Source organism: Lingula anatina, chromosome 2 (genome assembly GCF_051362555.1).
Source record: "Lingula anatina isolate TDL-2025a chromosome 2, LinAna3.0, whole genome shotgun sequence".
Taxonomy (NCBI): domain Eukaryota; kingdom Metazoa; phylum Brachiopoda; class Lingulata; order Lingulida; family Lingulidae; genus Lingula; species Lingula anatina.
The window spans coordinates 9,540,415-9,566,991 of record NC_141768.1 but is presented as its reverse complement, the minus strand read 5'-3'; the positions used below and the strand labels follow the sequence as shown (position 1 = coordinate 9,566,991).

The 26,577-nt window shown below is 35.7% G+C and overlaps 3 protein-coding genes across 8 annotated transcripts in view; 2 read left to right on the top strand and 1 right to left on the bottom strand.

Moving 5' to 3' along the window:
• The window catches only part of LOC106163302 (cyclin-dependent kinase inhibitor 3), a 42,127-nt gene that overhangs the window by 3,097 nt on the left and 12,453 nt on the right, over positions 1-26,577 (bottom strand). The gene's annotated exons all lie outside the window — the stretch shown is intronic.
• On the top strand, positions 2-16,559 carry LOC106163305 (uncharacterized). Of its 4 annotated transcripts, none has more exons than XM_087005312.1 (21): positions 2-182; positions 591-840; positions 1,198-2,450; positions 2,866-3,062; positions 3,421-3,527; positions 3,878-3,974; positions 4,221-4,287; positions 4,572-4,700; positions 5,098-5,157; positions 5,648-5,689; positions 5,937-6,201; positions 6,804-6,912; positions 7,244-7,363; positions 7,777-7,905; positions 8,117-8,185; positions 8,402-8,490; positions 8,929-9,069; positions 9,654-9,735; positions 13,358-13,509; positions 13,919-14,006; positions 14,333-16,559. In XM_087005312.1, exons 2-21 carry the CDS (start codon positions 599-601, stop codon positions 14,465-14,467), a joined length of 3,573 nt encoding a protein of 1,190 aa, XP_086861438.1. In that variant the 5' UTR covers positions 2-182; positions 591-598; the 3' UTR covers positions 14,468-16,559. The 4 variants fall into 4 exon arrangements, with proteins under 4 accessions (XP_086861438.1, XP_086861436.1, XP_086861439.1 ...); XM_087005310.1 differs by having other exon boundaries at positions 5,648-5,758; XM_087005313.1 differs by lacking the exon at positions 5,098-5,157.
• LOC106163299 (univin) lies at positions 20,271-24,958 on the top strand. Of its 2 annotated transcripts, XM_013540848.2 has the most exons (3): positions 20,271-20,770; positions 21,097-22,522; positions 23,681-24,958. In XM_013540848.2, the coding sequence occupies exons 2-3, from the start codon at positions 22,120-22,122 to the stop codon at positions 24,517-24,519; spliced, it is 1,242 nt and encodes a 413-aa protein (XP_013396302.1). In that variant the 5' UTR covers positions 20,271-20,770; positions 21,097-22,119; the 3' UTR covers positions 24,520-24,958. The 2 variants fall into 2 exon arrangements, with proteins under 2 accessions (XP_013396302.1, XP_086861443.1); XM_087005317.1 differs by lacking the exon at positions 20,271-20,770 and having other exon boundaries at positions 20,828-22,522.

The window sequence follows — 26,577 nt, the reverse complement described above, 5'->3', positions numbered from 1 at the left end:
CACAGTGCACAGGTCATAGTGACAGACAACATGGTGGGCAAAGTTATAAACATAAAAATATTTTAAATTCCTTAAAGGTCCACCGGAATGTAACAAGCCGTGGAGAAGGCAGTCGCTGGGTTAACGATAGAAGGAGCTAGGGGGAAATGATGGCAGTTTTAATAAAACTTTTTTAAGTTAGGGTAAGTGCAATAGCGACTGTCATTTGAATACATTTACAAATCAGTAGCACCTGCACTGCGAGTGCCACAGTGTTCCACGAATGATGAATGAAATCAGGCCGTCTAGCTGTACTGAACAGGAACCTCTGTACTTCACAAGTAACTGAGTAGTCAATATGTTTAATAAGTACTATGTTCAAGCAAAAATGCATCAGTAATATCACCTACGAGTAATTGAATCTGTAAAATCACAAAAACAAGATATCCCATGTATTTGCCCTCAGAAGGCCTCGTCAGTACATGTCATTTTTTGCATTAAATTCAGCAAACATCCACCATCGTGGCCTTCCAAGACTTGGGTGACTTTAAGTGCTCTGTTTCTATTTTTGTTTATAAATACTTCGTAAGTTATTGCATTATTCATTTCAGTATCAACTATGCCATCATTTTTGCCATACATTGATCCTCCTAGTAGGGAGTTAACACTTAAACCCACCAAAGGCCTACGCTATGCTACATACGACTCACCTTTGTCAATTCCAAGTGTTGGCACAAAACAGAAACCCTCCGAATTCCAAGCATATATAAATACCAAACAGATTTATAAGAAAATCTTTGAGTGGTTTGATTCATGGAGACCATGGCAACAGAAACATTTATTAGCAGGTTTGACAGAGAGGTAAGGTTTGCTTTCCTACAAAGTTAGAAATTACTGGTTCCCCATGTGCCACAAGCCAGTGATTTTTAACCCAACCAGCGAAGTCTGAATCTTACTGGCCTGAAGGGTTACTTATTTTTAGACTTGGTGAGACATACTGTATATGTATATTATACTAATCAGAAAGAGAGAAAACCATCAGAATTTGAATTAAATGTGAAAATGTAAACTTGTAATAAGATATACACATATTGGTTAAATATAATAAATGTAGTATAAAAAGTTTTATATATATCTGGTATTTTGTCTGTCCATCTACTTGTTTGTTTGATTTAGATGTGATAAAAGTGATAACATGATTTTTTTTGTGCTTTTTAGATGTTCAACGAGTCAGCTGGAATTTCTTGCCACTGATTTAGAGCCAGTTTTTCACAGGGATTTTGTTGCCTCTTTGAAAAAGCGTTATCCTTCAGCTGCCCTACGTCATCAGAAGCCCAGTAAAGTAGGACAGTTAAATAGAAACTTCAAGGACAGACTGAAACATGAGCTGAAGAAAAATAGCTCAAAGGGAAATACTCAACACTTTGGCAATATTGAAGTTGTGATTCGGGGTCCAAGCACTGAGGTCACTAGTGCGGGGGGTGATAGTGTCCCCCAGTGTGATAAAGCAGACAATAATGAAAGTGAAAATGTGACAGATAAAGTTGAAAACACTCCACAAGATGGAGGAGATGTTAATGTAGAATCTCATACAGAGAGGCAAGGGACTGCCAGCACTGCTATCAGATATGAGGATAGTAGAGAGCCTAGTATGGAGAGGGATGCCAGGGGCAGAAGCAAGGACACTGATGGCACAGACACAGATGGAGAATATAAGATACCAGATGATGAAAAAAGACTCATTCGTCACCTTGCTGCTCAACATGAAGCACAAAGTGGGTCCAGCGATGATGAATATCTCAGTGATTCTTCTCCAGTAAAGGGACAGACGGGGGCATTAGATGCCATAGCAGAGAAAATGGTGACCAGTGCTTTGGATTCTGTTCTGCATAAAGAGTATGAAGGCTCTATAAACAGTTTAGCAGAAACTATGGCAAACAGCATTTTACAGTCTGCTGTTGATGTAGTGATTCATGTGAATAAGTATGAGGATGAAGAGGTAGAAAGAACTATGTCTAGATGTAGTGGGAAAATGTCACGGTCATCGTCAAGAATGTCACAGCACAAGTGTGTGACAGTGGATGAAGTCCAGGGTTTAGATGAGGAAATACAGGGTGAACAAATATTGTTGCAAGATGACAATCAAGAAGTGGATTTTAGTAGTGAAAAAGTTCTGACAACACAAACCACCAAAGATTCTATCCATAAAAAGCAAGTAAAAGGAACAGCTAAAGTCACAATTGCAGAAACTGCATCAGTAACAATGTTTTCAACAGAAGACATGCCATTAATTAAAAGCCCACCAAAGTGTCCTCTAAGTCAAGACAGTGAGGAATTGGAGTCAAGAGATAGTCCTCTCAGGCCTTCTCCACCATCCTCCTCAGACAGTGGGAAACTTAGGACCAGAAGTGTTAAAAGTTCAAATATAAGCACTGCAGAGTATTTCTGTGCAGATATGTGGGAACGGTTAGGTAAGATCCTTATTTGATCTACATGTAGTATTTTGGAACATTTGATCTTATTCATCCTTTCCTTTGAGTAAGATTTTTGATCATTAAATAAAAGGCGAAGACATGGTTAAATCATTGTAGGCAATAGTGCACATATACACATCACTTTCTTCAACGGTATCAATCTTTGTAAAACCCCTGCCATTGTTTCTGTGTCCAATCTATATGAGACCTGAAATAAGTTTGAAGACATATACTTTGGCTAAGTTCAGAAACCAATTGTTATGCACTGGGAACTATGGATTGCCATTAAACATTAACCAACAGATTGAATTCTTACTTCGATTTCAGAAAATATATTTCAATCCATCTTAAATATTTTGTTTAATCCTGTCAAAACATTGTTTATAATGTGCTGTTGTTGTTTTGTTATAAGGTCCTGTCCAGAGAGAAGTGAATACAGGGTCTACCAGAAAACTTCCAGAGCTACAGGAGGTGTATGTGCCTGTGCAAAGAAGCTACAAGAATTTCAAATGGTGGGTGCAGCAACCACCAGCAGGAAAAGTCTTCGTCAAAGCAAAGAGAAGCAAGCTCAGTACAAAATTCAAGGAACAGTTAGAAAAAGTTTGGGAGGTGAGCCACATTAGTTATGAAATATGTCAACATTCAAAGAATTTACTGGCACCAGTTATGGGGTTTTATGCTGCTCCTTCATTACCATTAAGCACCCTTAATTTTGCCCAAAACTTAAATGTTTTAAATGAGTCATGAAAGTTGATTAAATTATTTAAAACCATATTGAAATTTCTGTTTTATATTCCATTTCATATTATTTTAGATATAAGAGGGTGGCTTGTTATGCAATAATATTATGGCTCATCTGCTACTTAATGTACCTGATATATATAAATATAGCTATTATTTTTTCTCAACATATTCAAGGTACATAAATGTAATATAAGATATGATAAAAGTGTTTATATATTTTCAGTGGATGGAGGTGTGGCAGCATCACGAACGTCTGGCATTATTAGCAGAACTTGTGAAGAAGTGCAGCCCAGATGTGATCAGTTCATTAGCAGAGTGCCTTATACAGAGGTGAGCAACAGGAGGGTATAACTGAAATTTAAAAGTAAAAATAATATCTTCAATGATTAAAAAAAACAGAGTTATTTTCTGACAGTCTTCCAATTTATCTTTGTTGATCCATCCTCCATTTTTGACCGTCTTCCAACAGAAAAAATTAGATACCCGTCAATGTAAACTTGAAAATCTGACCGTCTTCCGGAAGACCCAGAAGACGCCCTAATTCCGCCCCTGGATATAGAGAATGACTTATTTAAGTTAAACACTTCAGAATTTTTCATGACCATAGTGAATTGGATCAATTCACAAATATTTATGAGGCATCAGGTATAATGATTTGGATGTTGGATTTCTTTATCCAGACTACAAGATACAGCAGACATCAACATGCTTCCAGATCACATCCTGATAAACATCTTTTCCTTTCTCACATCTAAGGAAATTGATGAAGCAGGCTTGGTGAGTATCTGGAATTGAGTAGTATTAGTGCTACATGAAAACATTGATTTTATATTTGATATGAAATGTCCAGATAATGGCAAGGGAAATTAGTTATCTACATCTACATATCTATCTAGCTTGCTTTATGAAAGAAATGTCGCTAATTGCCTAAGGTTAGGTTTAAGGTGAATACAATGACCTTTGAAAGACACACAAAGATTGATATGTACCCACATATGCAACAACATCTATTTTTAAATCTAGGTTTGTAGAAGATGGAGATACATAGCAGACACAGCAGAACTCTGGATACTCAAGTGCAAAGCCATGGGTAATGAAACAGATACTGTACAAATACTAATGTTAACTTAACGAAATGATAAGCATAGTAAATTGTTATAACCACAGATACATTAGCTTATATACTTTCTTATAAAATTGTTTCATAGTTCTTAAACTCAAAATTTGTTGATGGCCTTCTGTTGACATTGTTGTAAATCCTTTTGAGTTTTCACCTTGAGCACATTAAATTGTAAGACAAAAATTAGTCAGTGGACAGCATATCTGGTTTTATACTTGATTTGAATGATATTGTAATAATATCCTGTATTTTAGGTGCAATTGAGGGTGTGCCTAACCTGACTACTATAGTAATGCAGTCTCATGCTGACCTCACTATTGACTGGAGATTGGCATATGGAGAGCTGAAGAAGATGATACATGATATGAAGGGAAATCTGGAAGGTAAATGCAGTGTTCACAGACTTTTTTCTATCACTGTAGCATGTGTGTGTGTGTGTGTTTATCTTTCTTTTTTATTGTCTTTCTTTGTCTATTTTTAAACATATCCACAATGAGATAATATTGGTTGACATAATTTAGTCATATAGCTGCCTGATTGAAGTTGACGTGTGGATATTGAATTTTTTTACAATACCATTTTGTTTAATTTCACCATTAAAAAAGCAATGAATATTTACAGTCTAGGCTTCTTTATAATTAGTATAAAGATACTGCTTTGATGTGGTGGTTTTATATGCATTTATGCAGTTTTTCTTGATTTGTTTGTTGATCACATTGCACATTGCAGTGTTGTATTTTGCTTTTTTATGTGTGTCTTGCACTTTGAATTGCACCTCAGCTCGCAAACAAGAGGGAATACCCAGAATTGGAGGAAGATTCCTGCCAATGATTAAAAACGGTAAAAAATTGCATTGCTGGGCTCCCTCTAGGATAAAGAAAAGTATTTAAGGACAAACAACTTGACAACTTCAGCCAAATCAAAAATGTATTTGACAAAATATAATTGAAACATGCTGGAAAAAGCCCAGTACTACATGTTCATTTATACTTATAGTTTTGCATTTCTAGGATGATTTTAGAGAAAAATGATAATAAATTAGTACAGAAATAAAGAACAATTTAATTGCTATTGTTCAAGAACAGGAAAAAAATACAGTAAAGAAGTCATTATGCTACCAATTAGGATGGGTATTACAGTAGAAAAATAGAACTGAAACATTTTTTATATATTCAAAAATGTTTATGGTGTAACAAAATGTACTATTTAATTGTTTAAAATATTTTTTAATTGATTCTGAATTTACTTAAGTTGATTGCAAAAATTTAATGTCGTTAAGAAAGTCCTGTTTGGTTCATGTTTAAGCATTTCTATTTATTTCATTTGTTAGACACAAAGAGTGTATCTGCTTTCTCAGAGGGTGGTGAAGCAGGTAAGAAGTCAGCAACCTTGATTAGAAAATTTAATGGAGTTTGGTCTAAGCAGTGGAACTTTACATGCAGTAGGTAGATTAATGATTAAGAATAAAATCACATTTATAAGGACTGTTTCGGGAATTATAAGAAACTCATCTATAAAGTTGATTTTCATCTGAAAAAAAAATGCATTCTTTTCTTTAAAAATTAGAGGAAAATTTGCCGTGATTGCACATAGATAACTTTTAATGTTTTTTTTACCAGATCTGAAGTATGTGACAACTCACTCCATGAGAAAGAAACAATCACGGCATCGTGCTTCAAGTCAAGGTAGTGGAGAATCGGACACTTTCCCATATAGTGATGAATCCAACACTGAAAAGTTCCTTTCAACACCAAGGAAAAATTTAAAACACCGTAGAGGGTCAAAGTCATCCAAAGCATCAAAGACTAAAGGCAAGATGGGAAGGGATTTGAAGACTCCAGATGAGTCCCTAGATGACCTTATTGGTGGAGAATTTGCAGAGATGTAAGTGGACAGTATGACAAGCGGTAGTATTTTTAGGCCAGATATTACACCACCAGCACTAGGTTGGAGGTATTTCAGATCCCCCTTCCCCTTATCGCCCACATATTCTGCTTTTTCATCATATTTTCATGGCAGAATTGTGAATAATATGTGTTATTACCAGACCTTGTACAGTATATAAAAAGTATCAATTTTCCCAGTGAATTGTGAAGATTTTGAAACTTTTCAGTGACACACCTGGCATTTATTGGGTGATGTTATCACAATTGAATGGTCTCTGTGGCAGGTTTTGTAATTGTTTTGACACAAAACTTAATAAGCTGTACTATGATACTGTAGGTTATATGCCATGTAATGTGTTAAGTTCTGGTGGCAGGCACTGCCATTTGTTGTCAGATGACATGTGCCATTTAATTTGAAATTAATATAGGTGAAAAAATTACTGAAGTTAAATACATTTTCCAAATTTTCTTTTAAATTAGAAGAGAGTTATTTAATTATTTATATATAAACCTTTTTTTAAAAAAATTGTTCTGTATTTGATACTTTGTTTATTATGATTTTGTTATTGAGTTTTGATGTGTCAATGGTTTATGTTCCAGGGCTAACAAACCACTGAGGAAACAGATGCGTAGAGGTGGTGGGGACGGGGATGAGGATGAACTGGCCTTGGACATCAGACCCGAGTTACATCAAGCCACTGATATCATGGTAACAATATATTTTAACTATTGATATGAAAAGAATGTATTTATTATGTAATTAGTAGGTTCTTCTCCCAAAGTGAACCACTTTGTTATGTACTTCATGATTTTAATCATTGCAAAAGTAATGTTGGATTCAGAAATGAGCACTATTTTTCCAACATTTTCAGTTTCACACTATCCTAAATCCAAGATGAGCAAATGATTGTAAAATTTTTATAAGAACGAGAACAGCACTTTTTAAAAAATGGAAAAGTAAAAGGTCCCTTCTTTCATAATCTATATGCCTGTTGATTGTTTGGCATTGGATTTAACTTTTTGTTTATTTGTTTTCACAGGGCAAATGTAGATCTGCTCGCAATCTAAAGTGGCAGCGAGAGGCATACTTGGACTTGAAAAACAAACAGATTCAGTATGCAGGTCTAGTGAAAGGAGTCAGTAGAGTCAGGAGATTACAGGTGACACCCAGTTTACATGATTTGAATACAGTTCTAGTGAAAGCCAGTTGTTTTTTGTTGTGATTTGGCTTTGACACATATAGTATAAACAGTGTTACAAATATTTAAACATGCCTATGGTCACATAAATGTCATGATTTGTATAAAATCAGAAACCTTATTAATTACAAAACAGACAGTTGTCAGATTAGAAGGATCTAATTAAAATTTGTCAATTTAAATGACTTGTCCTGGCATTTTTAAATAATATATTGTCAATGGACACATCAACTGTCAACCCCCATCTGTTCAAACACTGAGTATCTTCTTTTTAAAAATAGGTTGATCAAATTTAAATATCAAATCTGTCAACAGAAAATATTGTTAATTGTTAGTAAATAATTATCAATCTATTTGCTATTTTGATTCCGTAGGGTCACATGAATGATGTGCTCTGTGTGACCTTTGACAAGAAGCGTTTGTTCAGTGGCAGCATGGATCGTACCATTAGACTATGGGATATCAGAACTGGGAGGAGTGTGCACAAACTTTATGGACACAAGGTAATTGTGTTATGCAGAAATACTCCTAGTTCATGTGAAACAAATTCTTTTGTGTGATACAAATAACACTTTTAAATTGATAAAACAAAAATAAAAAGATAAATTGAAAATTTTGTATGATGATTGTGCCATATAAAACGTACAAGTGATAATACTTAGATGATGCACAAGCAGGAGAAAACAAAATATTTCATATTTCTTGTCTTTTAAGGGAGGCATTTGGACAATTTGTATCAGTGATGATAGGCTTTATTCTGGTTCTTGGGATACCACAATAATGGTAAGAAAGAAAATGTCATTTTGTGTGTTTTATGCTGTACTACACAGGAAAATGTATATTTGTGTGTAATATTTAGTCTTTTAATAAAGTGTAAACTTGTTAAATTACGTTAAATTATTATATACATAAAGGACCATATTTATTAATCTTCATTCATATAACTAGTTAATATTACAAACCAACACAAACTGCTATATATATTTTCTACTATTAAAGGTCTGGGATGTGATCAGTTTTAAGCGAATTATAGTGCTTTCTGGACATAGTGATGCTGTCAACTGTCTGAAGTGCCGTGGATGTTATCTGTAAGTTTTTTATGTTTTATTTTTAAAATTTTACTTGTTTAATTGTTGATACAGAAGGTTGTTTTCTTCTAATTCTGAAGAAGTTATGTGACTGTGAAATCTTTTGAGGATATGAGGGCAGGACAGTCTGAGTTGAAAAATTACTAGTTATATGTAATGAATTATATTTTAATTATCATAGAGATATTACTAATGAATGCATATTGGGAAAAATATATTAATACTGCACTGTCAAATTGTACAAAAAATAAGTTTGGTCATGAATAACTTTCCCCTAACTAGTGTTGTAATGTTCCTTTTTGATTAAATTGAATATGGGATGAGGCTGGAAGTCAAATACTGAACAGTTCTAGATGTCTACTTAAAACAAGTCATTTTGTACCACTCTTTAATTATCCAATATTGTGTACAGCAACTCTCAGTATGACTTGTTTTCAGGGTGTCTGGCTCTCATGACAAGACCATTAGAGTTTGGTCGACTTACAGCTATTCATGTGAACGTATCATCAGAGGACACAAGGCGGGGATTACATGTCTGGAGTTTGATGGGAGGACCATCATTAGTGGTGGTGCTGACATGTAAGTATGCCTCTCACACTAAGGGCAACTTTGTTACATTTCCATTTTTATCCATTGAAACATTTGAGCCACATGTTGTCCATAAAGCAAATTGTAGCTTGAGTTTAATTTTTAATTTGCAAACCAAAATAGACTATTTTTCCACAATGGTAAAAATGCACATACTTGCATGAGTCAAGTCACTCCACTGCCTAGACACCTGAAATTACCTGTGCCTATTTTAACCAAACCAGAAGTCTGCAGATGATATCTTGACTAAATTACTGATAATTTTGGATCATTTTTCTTTGGAAATTTCAACCTAAAAATAGCATAATTCCCTCACACTTGATATCAGATAAGGAGACATGTCTTCCTATAATACATTTTATGTGTTTTCTGGAATGGATTTTTTTGCATTCTTTATTTTCATTTATTTGTGTGCTTGTTACAAAAAACTAAAAACATATTGTTTTATGACTGATGTAAGTTTTCTGTTTTACAGGTATAGAATTAAACAGATAAAACTGCTGATATAGTTTTGTTAAATAATTGTTAATAAATTTCAGCAATAATTTTTTTTTCATTTCATATATTTATTTTAGGAGGGTGTATATCCATGCAGTTCACAGTGGAGAGTGTTTGAGGTGGTTTAATGGACCCAGCCACCCCATATCCTGCATGGCAGTAAGTGAACATTTTTAATATCCGTATGTAATCTATTCAAAGTGCTCTGTGTCAGTGATTTAATCTGAAATGTCTGAATCCCTTTTTTCTTTCCTTTTCTTTTTCTTTTATATTACTATTTTGTGTGATGTCACATGTTTTAACAATCCTATATCCTGCCAAAAATCATATGTCACAACTAACAGTTAAAACTTGGTGTGAATTACTTTACATGACTAAAATTATTTTATTATACTTTATTAGCTCTGGTAAAACTTTTTTCAATTTTTACTTCTCTTTTTAAAGTCATACTAACATGTGTTAATCCCTCCATTTCTCTTTCTCTCCCATTCTCTTTTGCACATGCACACACGCACATACACACACAGAAAGAGTCATCCTGGTCCTCCTTCCCCATATGTCATTATCAGACCACCTATGGAGTCGTGGAGAGCCAGTTACTATTATTCTCTCTACAAACCACACACCTGTTCACATTCAAGTGCTGCTTTTTATGTATAGCCCTGTGAAGTGCCATCGTTAAGTTTTGAAAGGTAGATTTATGTTACCATTCCTTTCTTAAGTTTATTTAAGAATGTTTAGGTTTTCTCCTAAAGTTTACGTGACTTTTGTTCAAAGATAATTCTAGCAATTTCAACTAGCCTAATGCAGGTCATAAATAACAAAAACCAAACTTTTAGTTTGCCACCAAGCAGTACCGTATCAGTGCTATCACTTGTTCATATATTTTGGCATCTTGATGGAACAATGATTTGGCTTTTAAAAAGTGGCATACCTTTGGCTGGTGATTACCCCGGTAAACCTTCATTTAAGAACTAGATCATACAGGCACAAGTTGAGACTTCAAAGGGAACCCATTTATGTAACCCACCTATTTCATTTCAGAGATGTGCAATTATACTTTCCAATCCCTTAAGTTTGTATTTTTTTTAACTTAAGGGTTATATATTTCAATTGGCCCTTATCTTTATGAGTTAAAATGCCTTTGTTTTCAAAGTACACTGCTATTTGTGGTCTGACACCAATTGAATTTATGGTGACACCACTTCAACACCTGCTTATTATCCTGCTAGTCACATTATGATATTTTTCACTGGATAGGAGGAGGGAGGAAATCAATGCTCTTCAGGTGTGTTCAGACATGAACTTAGACCTGGTCAATTTAGGTCTAAACACAGCATAAATTGACCATTTGTGCCACTTGATTAGGTCAGAGTCAAAAACCCACAAGGAAGGCCAGTTAGACATCTACTAATGAAGTCTTGTTAATAATTGATCATCCATTATATAAACAGAGGAAGGTGAGTGTGACTGTCCACTGGGTGCAGACAGCTAAATCACTTTGTCAGAGCACACATCTGAAGGTGCTGTTAAGAAATGAAATAAACATTTCAAAATGTTGGCATTCCTGCTCAAAGTCACAGGTAATGAATTTTATCTCAGTTTACGACAGGTTGATTTAAACTAACCTATGAGGTGATAAATCCTTCAGCAAATTAAGCACTTTGTTCCACAGGTGGTAGCCTGCTGCACACAATTTAATTGAAGTGATTTTAGATTATAAAATAATGAAGACTATTCTTTCTGTAGATTGTATTACGTCATTGCTTGAATCATCACAGATCATAAAATAGTGCTTCTCCTTTGAAATGTACCTTTATATGTAGAAGATTGGGTCATTTTTATGTGGAGGCCCCCTGCCATAAATCACAGAGAAAGAGAGTGGCTCTGAATAAATTTTCAAAATCATTAAAACTACTTTTATGGGCTTTAGAATTCCACTTGTTCTTGTCACATAAAATTTAGATGTATAACTAAAGAGTGAAATTATGCATTTGTGGTTGGCTCAACAGTCTAGTGGTATAAGAAATGGGAATATTATTACTTTAACATCATGGCATAGATGAACTAGCTTAAGTGGGAGAATTGGAGAGGAAATGGAGTGGTTTGAGTTTGGTTTTCTTCTTAATTGAACTAACAGTCATAAAAGGATTAAATCTAAATTTTGATAAATGTATCACTAAATTTGGCTGGTGGTCAGAGCACTAAGTGCAAAATCCAAGATTTTTTGAAAGTTGATAAATTTGAATGACTCAGTTTTTTAAAATAAAATCAATTACTAGATAAGCTGCTTGTACATGTACTTTTTTCTGTGACAGAAAGCAAAATTATCCAAAAATGAAATGAAATACAACCCATTCTGCAAAACTGTAAAAGAAGAAATATTTTAAGATGGGAATTATACTACACTTTGTGGTTATGATTAGGTAATTTTTGTTGAAATACAAGGTGCTAATGGTGGAGTGGGAGGTGCCCATCCCAGTGATGGCAGGGCCAGCTGGGATTAGGCAGTAGAATAATGCACATTATATCATGTATATATATCGCAAAACAGATAAAAGAATCTAGTATTTTAGTAACATATAAGATGATTTGGATAAACTTGTACATTTTAAGCAGTGACTTTCTACTGGTAACAATATCTTTATTTTTAGATAAAAAGCAAAGATTTTTTTATCAGGTTCATAATGAAGTGATTTTTGCATTTTTATATATATGAACTTAATGAGACAAATATTTATATATATTTGATTGAATACAAAGTTTGATTTATTATTATTATTAGTATTATTATTATTATTATTATTATTATTATTATTATTATTATTAAATTGAAAGGAAAGGGATGGAAATGTTGACCTTTTGGCAGTGGAAGTGGGGATTTGTGTTAAATTGCTCACAGATTCCTGAGGTAGAAAGCTCAGTGGAAAATAATTCCGGGGTAATTTTGTGTGAAATCACTGGTAATATTATAGGCAATGTGGTCTTGGAAAGAACAATGCCATGGTGAACCCTTACCACAAATGGCTACCACTTCCTCTTTGAAAATACACCCCGTCTCCAAATTAAGGTAGATTATGTAATAGATTTACTATGTATAGCTGACCCAGAGACTACGCAAAACCCGCAAAGTACTTTCTGCATAGTAATGATATTAGGATTAGAACAGATTATGGTATTTAAGCAAATATGACATTTTTAGTAGGTGACCAAATATTAATGCCTAGTTCTGTAACACTGCTTCATATTATTTCATTCTAATCCCATAGAAATTAGCAGTATATATTAGCAATATATATTTTAAAGTAAATTAGTATTTCACCTAGCTATTGTACATCTTTTTAGTATTCTATAAGTTATCAGAGCTTCAGTGTTAGTCCTCTTCTATTGTGACCTGTTTACACACACAGACACTGTCCAGTGGTTTGGTCAAAATGTCTCCCCCTGCCTCTTTATATCTTGTATCTTGTCATGTTGGAATTGGGAAACAAATCCTACTATTACAATGGAAATACTACTACATGGCAGGGACAAAATCAGTAAACTATGCAGAGGGTTTCTTCAACTTGGTGTTGCTCTCCCTTTTTTCCACTTAGCTCACATGTGGTTGCACTATTTTGGTCACGTTTCTTTGCAATGAGAGAGAAGTTTGCTATATGCTTCTCTTATTTATTTTACTAAATGCATTTATCGAGAGTGAGTCTAGCAGAGTAGACTTTTAGAACAAGAAATATAGATATTTTTCATCTTGCCATGTTTTCATTCTACCTGTGTATTCTAGGTGCAAGGAGACCTGCTGCTGTGTGGCACAACTGGAGGGGTGGTGTATTTCTGGGACAAGACCAGTGGAGAGTGTGAGGCAGCAGTGGAGGCACATCAAGCTCCCATCAATGGCATTGATTTTCATTCAGGGAGATTTTATACTGCTTCTGAGTAAGGATGATATCATTTATTTATTTATTATTTATTTTTTATTTTACCATTGCAGTTTGAGAAATCACACAGTTGCTTGAACACCATGCCTGCATGTTATAAATTGCTGCATTTTTACATTAATTTGACTTTCAAGAATAAAAAAACTTTTGTAATTAAACAGAAAATATATGGCCTATTCATGGGTTACTTGCAACATTTTCATCTTAGGTTATTCAAAAATTAGCAGTTTGTCCTTGGCCTTTTACTCTTACAGCCCCTTTCTTTATTAAACTTGCTAAAGTGGTCTATTGCAGATGATAGATGGTGTGAAAAACTGTATAAGTTTCTTACATGAATAACTATTTAAAGAATATTTCTATGGAGTAAAACAGGTACTTTCATTGTCACATTTTTATTTTATCCTTAGTGATGCAGTGATCAAGGAGTGGGACCTTATTACCATGACCTGTGTACGCTCTTTACATGGACACAAGGGCCCTGTAAATGATGTCAAGGTATGATATATATTTGTATTATGATTAGCAAATTAGAAAGGTAAATGTTCTATGTCTTTAATGTCCTTAACCTTAGGTCTTTCAAGGCCATCTGCGCTCAAGTAAGGCAAAACAAGTTGTGCACATTAAATTTTCATAAAGTGAAGGCACTTAAATTTGGTTTTATCACATGCTTAACAACTCTGTTTATAATTTTCACATTTCATTTTTGTATTTTTAGAAAAAATGTATAACATTAAGATGAACCTAAAAACAGAGCAGAACAAAAGATGTCACTAGCTGCCAAGCTGAGCCACTTTCATTGTTTGCTTTTTCATCTTCTCTAGGTGTCAGAAGACAGGGTAGTGACCTGTAGTGATGATGGTAATGTCAGAGTCTGGGATGTCTTCACACCACCATTGCTAATTGGAGAAAAAGAAGAAGATACTCTCCAGGCTGAGTTGATAGATCAGCGTCTTTGAAAGCTGAGTTAACTGATAGACAGACCACTCGCAGACAGCACTCAAATTTTTTATTCTCTAGAGACTATTTTTGATGAGTACTGTTGGTTTTTTCCATTACAGAGTAAACCACATTGGTCACTTTCAAATTGCGTGGTATACTTTAACAATGCAGCTTTACCAGTGCACTTTGAGAGATTGACAGCATTATATCCTGGGTCTTACATACTGGCACAGCTATATCATTAAAGTAGACTGCTTGATGTGAAAAGATGTAGTTACCCTACATAACCAGGGCTACCAACAGAGTATTTCTTAATATTGTGATGCTGGTATTAATATAAAATGTCATTTATGATGTTATTAACAATAGGACAACACCAAAAATAATGGTAATGGAATTGCAAATGTGAAGACTACTTGTGAGTGTAAAGAGGTGACACTCCTTGCAACCAGAATTGATAAGTCTGCAGCAAGGATGAGCACTGTGGCATTCAACATACAGGTTTTCATCAAGATTACGTCATTCTGGGACTTATTTTGTTTGTTTGTTCACCTTCACATGATTAATTGGACCTTGACTTGAAACTGATGACAGAATAACAAAGTATTTACTTTCAGAGCAATAGATTCACCAGGGTATAATTTAGATATATTAAGTTACTTTTTTATTATATGATAAGCATATGTAATGTAATAATATTAAATATATATATATAATTATATAGTTACATTTTGACCTCTGCAAAGTATACAGGGTGTCAGAAAAGTTGGTTATCTGTAACTGTGTCAGTGCCATAATGCTACAGAAAATTATTGTGACAACTGCTCAACTTCCTTTCTACTGAGGAGTTTGAAAAAGCAATTGCTTCATTTAAACTTGATATTAATATATTTGTCTTGCCATTTTTCTATACAATACCTTAACATAAGGGTTATTTGGTCATTTATGAAACACAATAACTTATATTTTATTTCTGCTATTATGCAGCTTAGTTTTATATATTGAAAAATGTATTTATATATTAGTTATCAGGTATGGAAGGAAATGAGATATCCAGATATAGATGGGCCAGATTTGGTAATATTTACTACCAAGACTGTATTTTGGAGAAGAAGCCTTGGTCATGTGTGAGCCCATGTATGCAATGAAAAGAGTGTGTTTTAAACGCTCAGCTATCAAACCGTCCACATTACTATAATTTACCAAAGCGTGTAAGTTATCATGACCCATGGGAGCTTACAGACCTCTGAAAATCTGCCTGATTTACAGATGGTTCTCTAAGGTGAAGCTTTCATGAAGGTGGTGTAATTTTCTTCCCTCTTACCCTGCCTCACCTTGGCATTTTGAGATAAACAATAAGCCTTTGTGCTGTAAAAGTCAAATGTTTTTTCTTTTTTTAAAGTTTGGCTTTTTTTATAGATGTCATGTAAGATAATACAAACTGGCTTGTATCATGAAAACATGAAAACACTATTTGATTTTAAAAGTTCAGATTCAAGTACAGGTGTATTGAAAAAGTTTTTTTTCCATCAGTGAGAAAATATTTTTTAAGTAAGATTATTTTTCAGATACTATGAAAAAACTCTGGTTGAAGAATTCATGAGATACAGGTGTTTAATTTCTATCCACCAAGTTAACATTTAGATGTGCCAACAACTGAAGAGATTGTTTACCATGTTTTTATTAAAATATTTGTGATTCAGGAGTGCCTCACTGATGAAAGAAATCACCTCACTGGATTTTTGAGTTTGCATCTTTTAATGTGATTTGTTGTATTATAGAGGATTTTTTTCTCCTTAATACCCACCCACCGCTTTAAGATTAAAAAAAAATTGTTTATCACGTTTTTTTATTTTGATTTCAACGTTTTTATGCACAAAAAACACACAACTTTTGTTGTAATTGTGCATATGTTGTAGAAATGTATTACAGTGTAAAGTTTTTAAAAATCTGTTTCACTTGTTTTCTGACAATGTGTAATGCTATATTAGCAGTTGTGCAAACTGTTTGACTTTATGTTTTACATTATGTGCCTTACGATTGGGCTTCCCAATTTAGTTTCACATGATGTAATATTGACTCGTTAAATACAGTCTAGTGCCTGTTTGATATTGTTTATTTTGTGTATTTGCATTCATTTTTATAGAGGAAAAATGCGGTACTTGAGTTCCTGGTGTGGATGAAAAGTGTCAAAATATGAGAACTGAAATGTTGCCAAATTGTCTGAATTACATTGGAAACCCAACCGTTGTGTTCCTGGCCTCAGAATGACAACAAACGCAATCTCCGAATCTGATCAGGTATCTTAGCGGTTTTCGAATCGTGCTTTGAATTAAGTTAATGATAGTCTAAAAAAGAAACACATGGAGTGTCATATTTAGTTGTTGACCTTTTTTCCGGGGCATTTTCCCTTCCCTACTTATTTATGTAGTATCAAATGTAACAAAAGGTGCAGTAAGTGCATCAGCCTGTTTTTGGTTTTTCGGAAAATAAAATGGATTTTGTGAAAGAAACAGCCTTTTTTCACTCAAGTGAAAAGATTTTGAAAAAAAAAGATATTTATGAATTATTTTTAAAAGTAAAATTTGTACAAAAATTATAACTACAAAACAGAAAAGAAAAATGAGGCCGTTGCTTTTATGAAAGTTTGAATTGAAACTGAAAGAGAAAATGTTTTTTAGGCTTAATAAAGATAACGTTATTTTGGGAAAGAGCATTTTTCTTGGTTTAGTAATCCCTGCCGATGATAAGGAAGGGGATAAAACTCCAGTTATTTCATTAACACAGCTGAAAAATCGCTCAGTACCTTTTTATGGGAGGGGGAACGGGATTGTTAACTCTTTTGTAACATGGCAGGTATACCAGACAGACAGCTGGTTCGCGTCAAGTTAATGCTCCTTTAAAAGCCTCATCGCGTTTGCGTTATCTGTACATTAGTTAATTGACTGCATCCAGCTTCTGTTGATGCCTTGAACTTTCATGTTACCACATTTATCTAAACATTTGCTTTGCTTTTAAGCGGCGTGTTTAAAACGTGCTTCTTCGCGAGCTTAGCTATCCCAAACATTTGCCCGACTTTTAAGCCCCGGCGAGTAAGATCTCTCTGGACAGTGTTATCATTCGGATCGCACATGGGGTAAAACTTCAAAGTAGAAGACGATCCAATTAGGACGGAGAAAGGAAGGACTGTTGCTTCAAATTTGCTAGGCGAAGGTGGTGGAAGAAAGATAACCCGAGTTGTTCGCACTCAGTCACCTGCTCGAGAAAAAATTGGAAATTTGGGTGGGACGGGGCTGAGGGGGGTGGGGTAGAGACAGATGTAGTGGGAATCCAGGTCCGTTCGCAAAAGTTGGGAGGTGTAAGCAAAATGAAGGCACAAATGGGGCTCTGTTTTTGGGCCTAATATCGACATTCGTAGTCGGGTGTTATATCGGCCGTTTTAATTCCATACCAGCTGGATTAAGCGGCATGGATATCGCAGTTGTCAGCATTTACGACTATATACTGAGCCGCATCATTAAGGTTGTTCACCTAGCGCGTGGCGTTGACGTCATAGTCATACCTGCCGCTGATGACGTGCTCTCTCTTAGGGGACCGCGGATCTCTTACACAGCTTGCTGGTGTCACTTTTCTCTGCCATTGGGCGTGAGCGTTCACTTCACCACTGAGATTACCACAGGGATTCGCGTGAATTTTATCAGCTTAATTAGAGACGATTTCTGTACATCTGTTCAGGAAAACCTCAGCGCACAGTGCCCGCGGAAAGAATGGCTCCCGCCCTTCAGTTTTGGCAAATTAGTAATCGGTTTTGGCAGAAGAAAACATCGACATTTAGAAAAACGGCATTTTTTGCAATTCTTTGAGTGTTATTATAACAACATAAAAGTCTTGTTCCGAACCGCGAGGTGTTTCAAGCATTTTTGCGACTTATCTCAAAGTCTTTGGTAGGAAGCCTGTCTCTTATTCTTTATAATTCTTCGAACGTTGATTCTAGTTTTATTGGCTTATCATAAAATTCTATGGTGGAGCACAACCAGAAATCGAACAAATGTGAAATTATAATATGAAATAATTATGGTTACTCTTTTCAGCGTTGTCATCTATTACGTGAATCTTCTTAACCATGCTTAAAAACACTAACCAAGCCTTTCTATCATAATTTCAAGACCCGTTATCATTCTTTAAACCAAATGATATTTCAGGATGAAAATTGGGGCATTGGCAAGAGCGGCATTTTCGTCATATTAAACCAGTATGTACTATGTGATACCGTCCCAAATTTTACATTTCCCATTTTCACACTCTCACCATACAATGAAAAGATATTTTGAATAAAAATTACTTACAAGAGTCGCTACAGTAATCCTATAAAGTATAACAACAAGACTATTTTTCATCATTGAAAAAAAATTAAAATATCATGCCACTGAGAAGTCGATTAAATTTTAAATGTTAAATACAGGGCGTCTCAGTATGAATGTAACCCAAGAATGTGAAGGCCATTTATTTTTTGTTTACAAACTACATACAACCCATGTATTTCCGAAAACTTCGTTAACAAATCTACTGCTACAAACAACATGACACTAGCTCTTCTGGCAAAGATTTCATCGTCATTTATAGAATATGCTCCAAATGTGCTCCGTTGTTCTGGAGACAAACTTGAATTCTACGGACGAAGTTGTCGTTGATGTACTCTTCTTATGGTATAGCCCTGATTTCTTGAGTGATTGCAGCTCTGGAACGGTGTGTGCATTGTTCCTGTCGACCAACAGAGATGAAAGTCTGGGGGTGGAGGTCGGGGTAATGCGGAAACCACTCAGGTTCGCGTTTGGTTCTGAACAAATTCTGGCATGGACTGGGGCTCAAGAGCCGTGGAAGCGGTGCAAACAGGGCTCAGGGGGTACCACCAAGATGGGGCTACCCCTCATACAGCAATTGTTTATCTAGATTGGCTGGACCCGTTTTCCAACCGATTTATCAGCCGCAAACATGCACTTGAGGGGCCTCGTATTCCACCGGACTCAACCCCTAGGATTTTTATATGTGAGGGTATTTGAAGGAACTAGTCTACAGCAACAACCCCCACACTATACCAGACCAGCAATCACTCAAGAAATCAGAGCTATGCCAAAAAGAAAAGTAGAACAAAGACATTAGCAACTTCGCCCGTAGAATTCAAATGTGTCTTCAGCAGAATGGAGATCATTTGGAGCATATTCTACAAATGGCTATAAAAATCTTTGCCAGTAGAACTTGTGACATGTTGTTTGTTTGCCAACTTCTCCAGATTTCAGAAAAATATGAGCTGCATGAAGTGTGTAAACAAAAAATAATGGCGTACGCCTTCTTTGGTTACATTATACTCGGAGACCCTGTACATGCTGGTAAGGAAGTCACTAAAAACTGGTGATCACTAAATTAGCTTTGATAACATCATAATTATTAAACACCATTTGATGAATTGGGAGGGGCAGTCTTGGTAATATTGCCTCTGCACTAGAAGCACAGAAAAAACGTATGGGGTAAGGGGGAACATAAAATGTTAATGCCATTCTTCAATCAAATGTAAGTCTTTAAAAAAAATAAGCGCTTTTGCGCGAGACCACCTGATTTTAGGCGCCATAAGCATTTTCATCTCACTTTATTAAAAACCTATCATCCTTACGTAATAGGCCTTCTAATGCATTCTTCATTATAAAGATAACTAAAATCTCACGATAACGTCTTCATTTCTACCAAAATCAATACTGAAAGGCCGGTTGAATACCGTGCAATGTATACTTATTTCGAAATCCTAAGGCCCGCCGAGAAAAGCTGCGCATGGCTTACTGAAAAGATATATTAGTTTCAAGTATGACATGTAACTGTCCCAATATTTCTTTTACTTTTATTTGGTATGCAGGACAGTCTTCAGCCCAATTAAGTTTTATATGGTATGGAAAGTATCTCAATACACGCAGGACAGCAGGCCACAGTAACCAAACTCTCGTTATTTGTCCGGTTGACGGCATTTTCTTGTGACCCAAAATTCCAGTCGGTCTTAAAATTGACTTTTGTCGGGCATTAGTTAAGTTGTCTCGAAGTCCCACCACGAAATCATTTCGTTTTGCTCTCAGTTCTAATAAAAGTTAAGGAAGTGAACCAAACAATTCCCATTTCAAGCCTGTCCCCGCATTATGTCGCTTAGACGTACCGCATAGCGATTGGATTGACGAAGCAGGGAAATGTGCGGATTCGGAGTCAATTATAGGCATGTAAGATTATTTTTATCAGCAAAGAAACGGCTCCCCTGTCCTGGATACAGCTAAACTTAAAAGGTAGGCATCCGGATTAACAAGTAATCCGATCACAACGTGCGTTTAGAAGAACTCGGCTTAATGCATACAAATGAAAGGAGATAAATGGCAGGAGATGTATTGCTTTGATTACTTAATTATTTTCGACAGTAATTTTTCAACGTTGCTGAACTCGAATCCAAAATACATATTATGTCAGCCTTATCTTGATCAGGGCATTCATTGACTTCAGCGAGTTCTGGGACAAGGGGCGCGTAGACCGTTTTAAGATTACTTTAAGTGCAAGAAACAACTAGTTTCTGTCGCCCATTGTTGTACATATTATGGATAATTACTTTTAAATCCAGGTGTGGTAAGTATAACCGAGTTTTGCGTTACTAGAAGGACTTGGCAATTACCTGCTGAACAAACAAGCGTCTACGACCTCGACCAGGGTGGCCAGAAGGGTGGACAAGGGGCGCGCATTTTTTTCCAATATTTGACCGACCAATTTCACACTAGGACAAGAACATCAGCAGCAATCAATCTATAACGAATTTTCTGGAGCAAGAGGATGGAAAGAATTTTACAGCAGGCAGACAGGGGAAAATCGGTAACGAGAAATATATTTAGAGTCATTTAGAACCAGTCACCAACCCTTGCAAATGAAACCCACCGACGAGACAAAGCACCGTGGTTTAGCGAACCTGACGCAGCTACGCGCAGTTATTTAAAGTTACCGCAACTGTTTGTTTGCGTGTACGACTTCCAACTTGACAATCCCGTAAGGTGACAATCTACATAGAACGTGCCTCTCGCAGAGAACGTACTGGGACTAACATTAGGTTCCTACTTGTATCAAATTCACTTTCGTCGTCGTCGGCAAAGGAGATCGAACGGAAGCGCCAAAAGACACGATTTCTTAAACAATCTTGTGGGTTTGAGTATCGTGTGCATTTGTCATCTATGCCACCTTATACCGTCCCTTCAAAAGCGGGACAAACATGTTAAAAGCTAGGCAAGCAAAACCTTGCAACTGATTTTGTGAGTATTTTTGTCAACTATCGCCGAAAAACCATAAACATTGAAACAGTGCACCGAAGTGAGAGCCCCGGCTTCCTCTGAGGTATAACTTTTAGAAGAAAAAGTTTTAAGTTCTGTAACCTCGTAGTGATCGTCTGCAATATCTTTTCCCCACCTGGACACACTGTGAAGATAAAATTCAGCAGTTGGGAAACAAACAACATCGAGTACAGAACTTGGACAGTGTTTGAGCAGATTGCAATATCTCTCCTCAAAGCCTCCATTCGCACTTTAGTAGCAGGTGTAAACCCGTAAGTGGTGAATGGTATTTAACTTAGACTGACTGCTTTCAGGGCACGTTTGCGAAAATGCAATTGCCAGATTCCCCCGGCGGTGGAGTATGTTACTTATTTCTGTTCATGGCCGTTCGACTGAGTTCCACGGCGGTAGGGCTTCAGACAGCGATCAAGATGCACCAGGGGGCGATCCTTAGAGGTCACACAACAGTGGACGGGGAGGAGCACCTGGAAACGGCGGCTCATCTGGTGCAGAGTGACATTAGCCATAGTCGTAGCCAACACGATGAACTGAAGATGCTCAAACTCTTCGGATTGAGTGAAAGGCCCAGTCCCAAGCCTAATTCAACTGTACCTGGTTTTATGTACCAGCTGTACGAAAAAGTTAGGCTGTCTGAAGAAAGGGACCAGGCAAGATGTCATTTCTCTGACCAGAGCATCCCTGGGAACGTCATAAGGAGTTTGCGGAATAAGGGTAAGCAACATGCATCCTATATTTGATAAAGCGTCTAATATACAATACTTCGAGTTCACATTACGAGCCGATCAGAGTTTGCATATTTTTTTCTGGTTGTGCTTCTTTTGAAATCTAAACTAAGTCACAATTTTGTATTATTTTTTAACTTATCTCCTTATAAAATCAAGGGTGCAATAATTTACTATTCGAAAGAAATATAATGTATTTATATTGAATACTCATATGAATATTTTGATTTTTCCTTGTTTCCAGGTTTTGTCTTGCAATTTTGTTAAGCATAGATGGAAATTTTCGTAAATTCTGCTTTGTTGTTGATTCAATCAGATTCCTACAAAATAAGTATCAACATTCATTTTTTAAGAAAAGATTATCCAAAGCTCAGTATTCAAGAAACTTGAGCTTAGTTTGCTTTATCGTCAAAAGTGTTTCGTTTCATCTAATAAGACAGTAAATTAAGTTTTCTGACTGGGTAGCTAGCAGTTTCTGGTTCTTTAAAGATGAAAATCACTATGATTACTGTCAATGATAATTTAGCTGTGATATATAGTGCGTGACTCAAGGCACACATCAATTTGGAACGGACAAGAAACAAACAACGATTTTTGGCAGGCTGATCAAGCAAAAAGGATTCACGTGATGACTAACTGGATTTTTTTAAGTATTCAGTTTTTTTCCCGTTGTCTTTTAACCGATTTATCTTTGAACGTTGTTTTGTTTTGTTTTTTTTACGATCATTGCCAAATAGGACGACGGCATTGCTTAACAGTTTTGCTTTTATATCTTCTATTTGTGTTCATATGTATGCTAAGGTAAAATACCTTATCTTAAACATTTCATTTTTCATGGCCAAATCAATAATACAATCATCATTACAACACAAAAACCTGGAAAGAGATTTGAATTTATTTAAGCCTAATACGAGCATCATTGAATCTTATTAGGTTTTCATGAAAATGAATATGCAGCATATTTGGGTTAGGTGGAAGAAGCTGACAGATGAGGTGACCCTTGGACAAAACTAAATGTCATTTTAATTTTCAGCTTTTTTGCTTTTTCTAGAGAGGTACAGAAAGGAGAAAAAGAGCAGTGCGCCGAACTGAAATTACCCCGAAGTCGTCAGCGCGTCTTATCTGTAGATTACTTTTATTATTTCAGGTCCTCCAAAAGACCAAGACTTACGATTTCATCCAAACGGAGTAAGGATATTTTTTAATCTGTCCGTGGTCCCAGCGTTAGAGTCGGTCACCCGGGCTGAACTGCGAATAGAATCATCTCAGTTGACAAAACAGGACAGAGCGGAGAATTCACAGAAGTGCAAGATAAGCATTTACCAAATTCGACGCACTTTAAATATCAGAATTTCCAGTTCAATTGACTCACTGCACCTAAAACACATATCTTCATCAGTATTTGAGCTGAACACTGAAAATGACTCGCTGGATTCATGGCAATCACCAGACCTAATTGAAATCGTCAAATTTTGGTCGGAAAATCCCACCAAAAACCATGGCCTTTACTTACTTCATGAACCATTAGAATCGAATTCAGTCGAAAACCGCGACTCGTTGTGTTCAAATCTAGAAAGTAGTTCGATCTCTCTACTAGTCGTTACCAGCGACACATCAAAATGTCACCACAGAGTCCGGCGTTCGAAGCCAACAATAAATTTCGCACGCAGCAATCTTTGTCGCCGCCACGCGTTGTTCATCGATTTTAAAGATGTCGGCTGGGCAAAGTGGATAATCTCCCCTGTTGTCTATCAAGCTTATCGTTGTCAAGGCGATTGCCCGTTTCCACTGAACGAACATTTAAATGGGACTAACCATGCGATTATCCAGAATTTAGTCAATTCAATGTATCCGTCGACTGTGCCACGCGCCTGCTGTGCGCCAACCCATCTTTCTGCCATGTCAATGTTATATTTCGACAACCATGACAACGTTGTTTTAAGAAAATACGAAGACATGATAGTTGATTCTTGTGGTTGCCACTGACAACTTGGTAACTGTAATGATATTGCTATTGTCAATATAATTTTATAATTTGTGTGTAAAGCAAAAAAAAAAAATGAATCCAATTTAGAAAGATCTGTTTTGTCCTGCTCGCTTTTATTGTTAAAGGTTGGAGGGGGGATGAATGCCTTAACCTTGTCTCGTTACATGTTGTAACTGGTATATCTGAAACTATGGTACATATAAAAAGACATTTATCTATTTTATTGCTGCAAACAAAAAAATGAAGCCGCTAAAAAGTTATTCTTGTAGTCGATTGTTTTTTATTTATTTCCAAGCACCTCTGAATATCTACAAAGAATTGAAATTCACCTCGCTGCTTTATTTTCTATAATTTAAGCATCATTCTGTAAGTGAGTGATGAAATTGTACACGCCTTTCCACTTAAAAATGAGTATCAATAAAATGCGATTGTTGAGAATTTTTTCATCAAGGTGCCTTTTTTTGCTTCCGCATTTGACGACCTTCCCAGTGTCAGTTAAACGACTTAGTCATAGAAAGCTAACATCTGGCGGACCTAGCCTTCTGGAAAATCAATTTGAGGGGAAAATACTTACAAGAGTTTACAAAAATGTTATTACTTTTTCTTCACGGGTCAACAGCTTTGTTTTTACTTTTAAAAACCGCAACAAGCCTACGTCTGGTAGCATTCAGGGTTTTCTAACATTTTCAGAGAGGGAAGGAAGGAAAAACGGCATAGAAAAGGATGGATAATTTTGCATGTGTCTTAGGTCATTGTTCATTTTGTGTCGTAAAAATTGTCTACGGCATCTCCTAGTTTACATAAGCAGTCTTTGTAAAAAAATCACTTGTCAGTTTACTTTTCATAACAGTCTGAATGTCTCAGTGTTGAATGATGTTCGTCGGTTATTATTACTACGTTACTGGATACAGTCAATAGATATACGCCCTTATGGTATCCATTTCTTTAAAAACTCTGCAGGTCTATATATCACCCCAAACCTGTCTCTAAAGTGTAACGGAAAACGATTTTCAAAATGTCACTAAAATTGGGAAGAACAGTCCTTGCTTTAAAAGTTAATCTCTCCCTCTCTTTTCTCTCAAATAACCCCTCCTCCCACACCACCAAACCGTAAACGAATCTAGTGAGAACCAGCTGGCAGAAATCCACACCAAATGTGTATGCATTTGGTAGCAATCTCTCCGCTTAATGTTGTAATATGTTAACACTACAGTTTGGTATTTAACCCATCTGTTGGGTTCCCTTGTAGGTAAGACGATTTAAAACATAACAGTTGCTCACGCTGATTACACTTGTTGTAAATATTATTTCTTTATTACCATTATATCAAAACTGTAGATATTTTTAAGGACAGAAGATTTCTACAATACCTGAAACTATAGATTACATCAAGGATATTTCCGTTTACTTTGATTACATCATTGATGTCTCCCGAATTGATCTTGCATTATTTACAGGCAATCAGCGCAATTTATCTTTTGTTTTATTAATTTGATAAAGCAAAACTGTGATGCAGGAAGGACGCAAAATTTTCAAACAAAAGTTAAATCAGGTTAATTTGTGTAGTTGATGAAAACATTATTAGATTTATGCAACATAAAAAATGTTTTGTATCTTCATTTGAGGTACACGAATTCTTTGAATATATTCTTTTGAGTAAAATTGCTTTTTTGTGTGTGAAACGGCTTAATTTTCTGAAGACTATGGGCTGGTTTTCTCGTTGTTTTCGGGTCCTGAATTACAGCGATGTGTTTGTCAAAAGCATGAAAGTATCTTACACCTCCCCTCTCTTTCAAGTGCCACTGGTTTTTTACTTCTGACATTCCGAAATGTGCGGGAAAATTGAATTTCAATTCTTAATGTCACTTGACTTAGCGCGCGTGCTTTTGTATAGATCTTTTTCACAAAGTAAAAACTATCGAAAAGACTTTACACCCGCAACGAGGGAATTTTTACAGACATCTAAAGTTTGTGCAAGCATATTCAAAAGAACGTCTAATTCAATTTAGAAAAAAGCTTTGAACTTTTAACGATAGGATCGATATAGGAAGGTACTG